Source organism: Echinops telfairi, unplaced genomic scaffold, assembly GCF_000313985.2.
Source record: "Echinops telfairi isolate 266 unplaced genomic scaffold, ASM31398v2 ScPeMD7_11;HRSCAF=52, whole genome shotgun sequence".
In the NCBI taxonomy this organism is placed as follows: Eukaryota; Metazoa; Chordata; class Mammalia; order Afrosoricida; family Tenrecidae; genus Echinops; species Echinops telfairi.
In genome coordinates, this window is record NW_022103908.1 from 33,549,957 (window position 1) to 33,559,950 (window position 9,994).

At 49.1% G+C, this 9,994-nt stretch overlaps 1 protein-coding gene across 1 annotated transcript in view; it reads right to left on the minus strand.

The window, feature by feature from the left end:
- Positions 1-684: 684 nt before the first annotated feature.
- OLFM4 (olfactomedin 4) overlaps positions 685-9,994 on the minus strand; it is a 30,042-nt gene continuing 20,732 nt past the window's right edge. The window contains exons 5-6 of the mRNA XM_013005974.1: positions 1,547-1,631; positions 685-1,487 (exon numbers count right to left, since the gene is read on the minus strand). Of these exons, the coding sequence (XP_012861428.1) occupies positions 685-1,487; positions 1,547-1,631 (888 nt within the window). The remainder of the gene's footprint in view (positions 1,488-1,546; positions 1,632-9,994) is intronic.

Sequence of the window (9,994 nt, forward strand, 5' to 3'; positions counted from 1 at the left end):
CGATAAGGTGACCAGATTTAAAGTGGGACACCATTGACCGGGGGTGGGTAGGGGGTTCTTGATTAAAAATTTGGTCTATATGGACCAAATAGGCCGTTACCTAGCTTGTCGTGCATTCTTTCCAAAAAGCGGGCCTTTTTTAAAACGGCAAAAATTGGGACTGCCCTGCCAAAAGTGGGACGTCCGGTCACCTTAGTTTATGAGGCAGTTCAACTCTGACCTCTAGGACTCCTGGGAGTCAGCGTTGACTTCCCAATAATGGCCTTGGTGCGAGTTTCAATCATGAGCTCTTCGTAGCCAGGGAAGACTTTGCTGGGCTACCTGAAGGAGAATTGGACAGCTTAACGCTGTCCCTCCTGTACCAAGAATCCCCAGAAGCCACGCTGAGTTCTCTCTAAAACCTTCGATTTCCAGATCTCCCTGCACTAGAAGGTTCCTTTGACCCATCGTGCCCCCATCTCTGACAACCCCAACCCGAAGTGGGATTTCTGTTGGAAGATGTATCCCAGGAGGCCGAAGGCTTCCAAGAGAACTCGTCAAATCCGGGCAGGTCTCCTGGAGCTGCAGTGTGGTGGACCCAGGCTCCTGTTGACTCAATGAGCATGCATCTGTATCTCTTTGCAGCTAAGTCAATAAGCAGAGAAATTCATTTGGCCACAGATAGTTTATTTCTCTCCCCTCCATTTACTGGGGTTTCTGAAGGAAGAACAGGTCATAATTCAGGAGGTAACCATCATTATAGACATAAAGCTTCTGCTCCATAGGGTGATAGTTAATGCTCTGCACTTTTTCCTGCATCTTATACATGGGGATGCTCAACTGGCCCTCCACACTCGTGTTTGTGTCAAAGTAGTAGAAAATCTCTTCCATTCTGGTGTTCAGAGTACGAGTGGCATACAGAACCCCGCAAACCACGAAGGCGTTTGAAACAGAGAGCTTGAACTGCTTGGTCTGCCAGGTGCGCAGCACCTCCAGTGTGGAGTCATTGAGTTGACTAATCACGATGTTGCCGGTGCTGGCTTCAGTGGAATAGATCACCCACAAGCCCTTCTCGTCCACAGTGAAGTCAATGTCTTGCCACTCGATGTTCGCGTACGAAAAGCGGTTGTTAAAGGCGGCATCAGGGAGCGTGTACGTCACATCCATCTTATTGGTGGTCAAGTTCAGTTTGACAATGTTCCGGGTGTTGTGTAAGTTGAAATACATGTTGCTGTTGTAGACAACAGCGCCGGCGCCCTGGCCATATGTGACTCGGCTCTCCCGGGAATGTGTATACAAGAGCAAATCATCCCAGGTGTTGTAGAGTCTGTAGTATTCCATATACCTCCCCTCGGAATTCAGAGGTGCCACCCAGTACAGCCCTTTCCCTGGATGCCGAGGAGAGTAGTCCTGGCCCCAGACCCCAGACTTATAGGGAAACCCTCTCCAGTTAAGCTGCACCACTGCTGGCCTGCTGATGTTCGCCACTCTGCCATGAGCACAGCTCCCTGGATGAAAGAGAAGAGCGAAAGGCATTCTCAGAGAAAGGAAATGGCAAGATACAAACCTTCCGGCACCTGCAGGAGCCAGGTGATGTTGAATCCATTCCGACTCATGGCGACCTCGGGTGTGCCACAGTAGGACACTGTGCCCTGCAGTTTTCAAGGGCTGGTGTGTTTTTGTTTTTGTAACATACCACCAGGCCTTTCATCAGAGGCATTTCTGGGTGAACTCGAACTGCCAACTGTTTAACCATGAACTAAGTGTATTCACCACATGCATCACCCAGGGCCTCCTCAAAGCAGGCACTCTAACTGCCCTCCAGTTGATGATGACCTTGTGGGACCGGGGAGTGCTGTCCCTGTGGGTTTCCAAGACGGAGAAAGCCTCGTCTTTCTTCCTCCATACTGGCTAGTGATTTCAAACTGCTGACCTTTTGGTTAGCAGCCCAACACATAACCCACTATGAATCCATAAATATTTTCCCTGTCAAGGTTCAGTGATATGCTCTGATGGAAAAGAGCCAAGATCTCCTCATTTCTGTGTGAATGTGCTGTGGGTGTTCCCGGGCGAATAGCTGCTGGTCCAGGGTGGGTTTCCGAGATGGGAAATGAGGGTGATGAGACACCCATGTTTCCAAGACTTGAGAGCCCAGAGTGAGGGGAGGAGGTCTGGTTGGGGGCGGGGGGTGTCACGAATATTTTGTCTGATCTGAAAGCACTTTGCAAATGTTATCTAACTTCATTTTCCTCACAGAAACATCAAAAAAAGTCAGACCATCCCAGAGCCCTACCCTATTCCTATACAGCTAGAATCTTCTACCTAACCAGGCCAGCACCAGGGAAAATTGTCAGGAAGGTGAAGATAATTCTGAGCTATGTCCATGCCCGTCCCCCTGAACCCTTCTCTGGGAGGGCAGGTACAGACCCACCCCAGGCACCAAGTCTGCTCCAAGAGTTTTGCAGAAATGAGTATTGATGGAGTCAATTGTGTAGCCCCAAAACACATGCTGGAATCCTAGCCCCTGTGGGTATAATCTTGTATGGGCTCTGGGCTTTCTTTATTGTGTTAATGAGACCAGATCCATCTGGGCAGGGTATCCTAACGCTAATCATTTCTGAGTTATAGAAAAGGCAGATCATGTACGGAGACCAGAGCACATGCTGGGGACAACAAGGGGCCCGTGCAGGTCTTCCACAAGGCAAGCAGCCAAGGAACACAGGGCTCAAGAAGCTGAAACAAAGACCACGACCTTCTTTCCTGACAGCCAACAGACAGCGACACTTCCCTCCCAAGCCTTTGCCCAGAATTCAAATGTTTAGCCATGGAAGTAGTAAGAAAATGTCTTTCTGTTCTTTAAAGCCACCTTTTTGTGGTAATGCTATTACAGCAGCACTAAGAAACTTAAATTTGAAACATAGACATCTAAAGATCCTGAAAGATGGGCCTTAATATCAGGACTGCGGCCAGAAGCCATAGAAATCATTTTAAGAGTAATGGTGCTCATTCTGTGTCCAGTGCACCGCCCATTACAGGTGAGTGAGGTGGATATGGGAAGTGAGGTCGCTCCTGATGTATAAAACCCACGACCAGGTGTGTCATAGCACAGCAGGCAACCATTGCATTGTCCCCATTCCAGCGCTGTCATGGTCACGACGTATGGGGACAGTCAAATGGGTCCCAGTGTCATGGGCCCATTGAATCTACATTCCCCATAACAGTAGGGGGAAATGACAGCCTGGGCCAATGGCCCTTCACACAGCTCTCCTTCGGCAGTGCCTGCCAACACAAACCAGTTATGAGCTCCAAAACAATCAACTAGCAATCCTCCCATATTTTTATAGTAACTATGTGTGGAGCTGAACACACATTTTGGGGGCTCTTAACGAAGACCCTTGGAAAAATGGATGAGATGGTTTATTGGTGAACAAAGAAAATTCAAACTCAAGTGCACTTGAGGTCCCTCTCTCTCTTCCTGCTGCTCAGAGCAGAGCAGGGGAGGGGCTGAGAGGGCAGACTCTGTAGCGCTGGACCTGGCTTTCAATGCTGGGAGGGAACCCAGGAGCCATGGAAAGCTCAGGAGGTGTGCCAGAGTGAAAGCAAAGCTCCAAAGAATGGTCTGGGTTGCAGGGGGGGAAGGGGGGGAGTAGGCAGGTCAAGGGGAACCAGCACTCTAGGCTCTGCCTGCCTCTGCCTGCTAAGGGAAGACCCACTGCTTTCCTTGTTAAATGCCTTCCCCTCTGCCCTCCTGACTCAAGGACTGCTCAGAGGTGAGGCTGTTACTAGAAATCTTGCTTTTATTTCCCCAAGCTGCCGGGGGCTTTCTGGTTCCAGAATTAAATACGTGCTTCTTAAATGCTCTCATAAATCTGCAGTTGGTGGGGAAGCCAGCCAACCATAGAACAGGTAGAGAAATGAAACCACTCGGTACCCAGCCTCCAATAATTTTGCATATCATTAAGCAGAACACAGTCGCGGGTTTATTTTAATAATGCATGCGCCATTTCATAAATAAAAAAGCAACGTGATGTTCAGCCAAGAGACTACTCGTCACTAAAGAAATAATAAATAAAATTATAAATTATTATTTCTTCTCCTAAAAGTGATCTCTCAGATGAATGCCTGTTTGCTTTTGTTTATGAAACAATGCATGAATTATTAAGATGAAGTTAGCAGGGTGTTCAGTTTAACGATAACCCCAGACTGTTCTAGTTTCCAGATACTGCAAACTAGATTTACTCACTAGGCTATCTTTGCAAGGACTTATTTATTCCACCATGTTACACTGTAAGGAAATGAAAGAACGGAACATCTTTTCTTTCAGGTTGGAAAACTCAGGAATTGCTGGCTTCACTGAATCCTGTCTGACCAAAAATGGAATATCACAGACCAACAGCAGCCTAATCTTTAAGGAAAACGTACGATGCATGTTACCTACTCAGGCATTACTATGGGACATAGATGAATAAACGATTCTGTCTGCAGGTGTGGAAATCCTTAGACATAAAAGACCCAAAGTAAACTTCTCTCCAAAAACGCGATGACGGGCAGGGCACAGGACCGGGCCACTGCGCGATGGCGCTGACTCTACCATACCTCCCGCAACAACCACGCAACTCAAACAGAAAGGAGCCTGGGAGGAGTGCTGCCACAGCACCAACCTACCAACTGGCAGGTTGCCACTTCCAATCCACCAGCAGTTCCGAGGGAGAAAAGCGCAGGAGATCTGGTTCTGGCAAGATGAGCGCCTAGGGCACCCTGCGGGGCGTCCCAGCCTCCCGCGTTGCTAACACTTGGAACTGAGTCAAGGGCACGCGATAACTAAAAGAAATCATGGCTTATCACGTCCTAAGTTGGACAAAAAATAAAAACAACCCACCTCACTGTCTTCAAGTCAATTTATTTTTTCACAACTGCCTTAAAGGATAGCATGGAACTGCTCCTAGGGTTTCTGAGATCGTTTCTCCCTCAGAGGGGCTGGTGGGTTGGAACCTCCGCCCTTGGGGTTAGCCGTCCAACATTTAAACCACCCCCAAACCAGGGCTTCTTGAATTTCCCCAAAACAACCCCCTGCCATCAAGTCGATTGGACTCAGAGAAGCCCTCCCTGAGGGTGCTGCAACGTTTTATGGGAGCGGAGAGCCACATGCTCCCTACTGCACAGCCTATCCATTTGAACTCGGATCCGGAGGCTAGCAGTCTGCCATGCCCACAGCGGCACCCCCAGGGCAGACTTGAAGAGGGCTTGAGATTGGTACCCAATATACATTGTAAGTGTATAAAACAGAAATTTCCTTTCCTCGCCTTTCACCCACTCCGGAACAGCCTCCTCCTTTTAGTTAGCCCCACTTTACCTCCTGTGAGCCCTTTTTAGGGCCCTTTCTGAGGCCACCAATGACTGGGTGGCACTCACAGCACCACAGTCAGCTGCTAGCCAAAAGGTGGAGAGCTGAGTCCACCCAGAGGTGCCTCAGAAGAAGAGTTTAGCTTCTTACTTCCAAACAACCGGCCATTGAAAACCCTATGGGGCAAGTCACACCATGAGTCAGAATCAACCTGATGCCAGCTGAAATTGGCCAAACCCCAAACCAAACTCACTGCCATCGAGTCAGTGCTGACTCATAGTGACCCCCGGTGAGTTTCCAAGACTTTGACTGTTGCCAGGAGTAGCAGGCCCGTGGAGGTGTTGGTGGTTTTGAATGGCCAACCATGAGGAATGTAGCTGTGAGCTGTCCTGGCTCAACAATCCTTCTTGGACAGAATACAGAAACCGAGAGCCAGCCAGCCCATGATCCACTGCTCAGCCAGTCCAGCCAAGGCCCCGACCCCTCATCCCATCTACCAGGGCTGTTCCCGGGGCTCTTTGCCTCACCACTGACCTTCCCAAATTCCTCCTCCACTTCCAGGCTGTAGAGACACCACACTCCTTCCTGCCCCAGTTCCTAGCCCAACTTTAGGCTGCCACTCACTGCCCAGCCATGATCCAAGAACTCTGAGAACTCCATGACCCACGTCGCATGTTGGCTAGTGGAAGAGATCGTGATGGCAGAGAATGGCCAGATGCAAAAATCCCTGTTTAGCTACTGCACCAGCAAGGGAGCAAAGATAATTTGGTGTTTCTGGGGTTGATGGGTTGTTGGAACATTGTCATCCTACCAATAACAGGCACATCCTTTTGTAAGACTCTCTAGGGAAAGCAGCCCAGCATAGCTGAACATATCACCAGCATTGGAGTCAGACAAATTCTAGTTCAAATCCTGTCTCCTCTAGTTGCTAGCTGTGTGTCCTTGAGCAAGTTACTAACCCTCGTTGAGCCTCAGTTTCCCTGGGTTAAAACACATGATAATAATACCTATTCTGCAGGATTATAAAGAAAAATAGAGAGATCCCCCTGGTGGTTGCAAATGGTCAACATGCTTCGCCATAAACAAATGTTTCCGTGAGAAGGGGTGGGACTTCAAGTCTACCCAGAGGTGCCTCCCAAGAAAGGTCTGGTGATCTACTTCTAAAGAAACAGCCATTGACAACTCTGTACAGAACACAGTTCTTCTCTGACACACCTGAGTTCACTCTAAGTTGGTGTCATCTCAACACCTGGTTAGTTACTATCATGATACTCACCCCATGCTATCATTAAGGTTTGCGTGCCTGTCTCCCCTTCTGAACAGTAGTTTCTTGAAGGTTTTGTTTTGTTTGGTTTTTTGCATTTTAAGGTTTTGTTTTCACCCATCCTTGTTACCCCCAACCTCAGGACAGGGCTGGCCACACTGTGGTACCCAATTATGTTTGAGAAATAAAGAAATGAAAAAGCAACAAATCTCCTAAACTCAGCTTGCCCTTATGCATAAAGCTCCAGGCCTCCCTCTTGCAACACGTCTGTATGTTTCTGCGTATCCATTACTCCACGGAACACCACGCGACGCTGCGTGAGTGGGGCTTTGGTTGGCAAGCATCATGGAAAGTATTAGTATTGCCACCAGATTCTGGAACTATCCTGGGACGCCTTAATTAAAATGGGACTTTGAAATACTCTACAATGACTTGGTAAAAGCACTGCGATCAACCTAACTCACAAACTCACTGCCGCCAGGTCAGTGCTGACTCAGAGCCACCCCGTGGGTCACCGAGGCTGTGACTGGTGGCAAGAACAGAAAGCGCCATCTTTCTCCCGAGGAGCTGCAAGTGGTTTCCAACTGCCGACCCTGCGGATCGCGGACCAGCACAGAAACACTACACTGCCAGGGCTCCTTAGTGCCGTTTGTAGTGTCCAATAAAGGAGAGTTAAAATGCCATAGGGCTGCAGGAGCCTTATTAAGCCTGTCACCTGGACAACGGTACTCTATTTAAGCCGAGAATACAAGATGCTCCTGAGAATTCACCAATTAAAATGATCAAAACTATTAAAGGTTTGAAACAACACTGGATCTGAGCTACAGGCTCTATGCTCTTCGACACTGCACTCTTCTCTCGACTTGAGATTTCCGTGGGTCATTCCATGCCTTCCTTCCCATTCAGTCACCACTATTTACTAAGCACCTACAATGTGCCAGACACAGCCAGTAACCCCACAGCCAAATGATGAGCTAACCCTGACCATCACCATCCTATCTTGCCTACATTCAGTCATTCTGTTTCAGGGGAAAGTTGCAAACCAGTTGTTTTAAGGTTTTGGGTTTTTTTTTAAGAAGTTAATGAGTAGAAGGTCAATTATTTTAAATTAGATAAGTGCATGAAATGAAACAGAAAAGGATGCCATTTGCACATAAAATAATAAAAATAAAGCATGTTTTTCTGAACCCGGAGCCACAGTGGCATTGTGGTTAGACGTTGGGCTGCTAACGGCATGGTCGGCAGTTCAAAACCACCAGATGCTTCAAGAGAGAAAGATGAGGCTTCCTACTCCCATAAAAAGTTACAGTGCCCGGAAGCCAAAGGAGCAGCCCCATCCTGGTCTACAAGGTCGCGGTGTGTCGGAACCGACTCAGTGGCCATGCGCTTTTGGAACCTGAAGCACAAAGGGACCGGCGGCTGCATGGGGAGGGCCCCTCAAGCACAGAAGGGCTTTATCGCTGAGACCTGCACACAGTCTTTTCTGTTCTGTGCAACGCTGCAGTGGTTGGGGGGCGGGGGGGAGGGCGTGTAAAAAAAGCAAACAGGCCAGATTTTAAAGTCCCCTAAGAGTGAGGAACTTTAATTAAAGTCTCCACAGGCTCACAACTTGGTGGTGCCTGGGGATTTTTCAATTCTGCAGTATCAACCAATCCAAACAGAAAGGGAGCAAGTGAAAGAAATTGATTTAAAAACATGACTAAAAGTCAGATTAATATAAACATCATAAATATAATATGAAGAAAGCTGGCGGACGGCCAGCTGGCTTAGCAATGAGTCCAGTGCGGTCAAGGTTGTGGGCAAGTGAGGATGACCTGGGCCCACTTGGAGCACACAGCACAGCTGCATGCAGCTGTCCCACAGGCTGAACGGGAGGATTTAGGAGAAAGATCGGGGTTTGGGGGGTGGAGGCTGGTAGGGGAGTGGAGTGGAACACAAATGATCCAGTAGGCTTTTGTGTTCTTTTCCTTGGATTTCCAAGCCAGTTGACATCATGTCATCCCTCACCCAGGGTCACCCCATGCTGTAGGAGGAGAACTAGGCTCCATGTGGTGGCTTTTTAAGAATAGCCAGGCCTTTCTTCCACTCAAACCATCAAACTTTCCGTTAACAGCCAAGTGTGTTAACCATTTACATGGCCAGGAACTCCAAGTCATGTGCTTATCTCCCTTGCTAATATCCCTGGTCTAAAAGCAAACAGGCTGTGAGCAACTGGAATGCATAAACATCGCACAGGCTGTGTGATCTGATGAAAGGAAAAGTCCCTGTTCGGGCAGAGGCCAACCCCCAGAGCGACCTTCTCTGTGACTGTCGCTGAAGCGCAGGGCTCAATGCTGCCCCTACAGGCTGCCCAGCTCACCTGAGGACTGCACTCAGCACTGGGACCCCCGCACGACTTTTGTTCGCAGAGTCTTTGCAGCAACTGTCACCCCAAAAGCCCCGTGGTCCTTAGCTGCCATGTCTGAGCTGCTTACTCATGGCACCCCAGTGAACACTGGCATACAACTCTGCCGAGATCGGTGGTGGAGCAGCCTCGTGCAACCCACAGGGTTTTCATGAACTGGTAGTTAGAAATAGATCACCAGGCCTTTCTTCCTAGTCCTCCTTAGCTTGGAAGCTGCCGTGAAACTTGTTCAGTGCCACACAAGCCTCCACTGACAGATGCAGGGGGCTGTGCTTGAGGGGAACTGGCTGGAAGTCCGACCTGGGTTTCCAGCCCAGAAGGTGAGAATTCTGCCCCCACACTTTGTCTACAGGACACAGGGCTCTGGGATTTCTAAGAGCTGTCTCAATAGTCCCCACAGAACCGCTGTAAGGAAGGTGCTATTCTTCTCCCACGAGGAGATTCATGATCATGCCAATGGTCGTGTGACTTTGAGAGTCCAAAGCCACACTCTGGACCCGTAGACTGCACTGCCTCCATTCCAGACTGTCCACACGACCCCCACCTCACTGCCCCGTGCTCCCTCAGCTGAAGTCATCATTGTCTTGGATTGGCAAGGTCAGGGATGAAGCAAAAGGTTGGAGGTTCAAGTCTATTCCACAGGCCTGGTGATTGATCAACTTGCCCCCAAAAAACCCAGAGACTCCTCTTTGCCAGTGAGGAATTCCCCATCCCTTAGTCTGTTCAGCAGGACATCTCACTGGTACACTAACTACGGCTCCTCCCAGGTACTCCCACTGAGCCCTGGGACACAGGACGAGCTGGGGCTCAGTCGGGGGTTCTGTGTTTCCAGCAGGAAGAGAGGGGCACTCTGACAGGCAGTAGGAGAGAAGCAAGGGGAGAAAGAAAGAAGGAAAAGCCAAGGAATCAGCCCAGCTCTTCTGATAAAGAAACCAATCAGTGCTTTCAATCCACAGAAGAGCCTAAGCTGCTAACTGATTCCAGTGGCATGCACCTGGGCCCC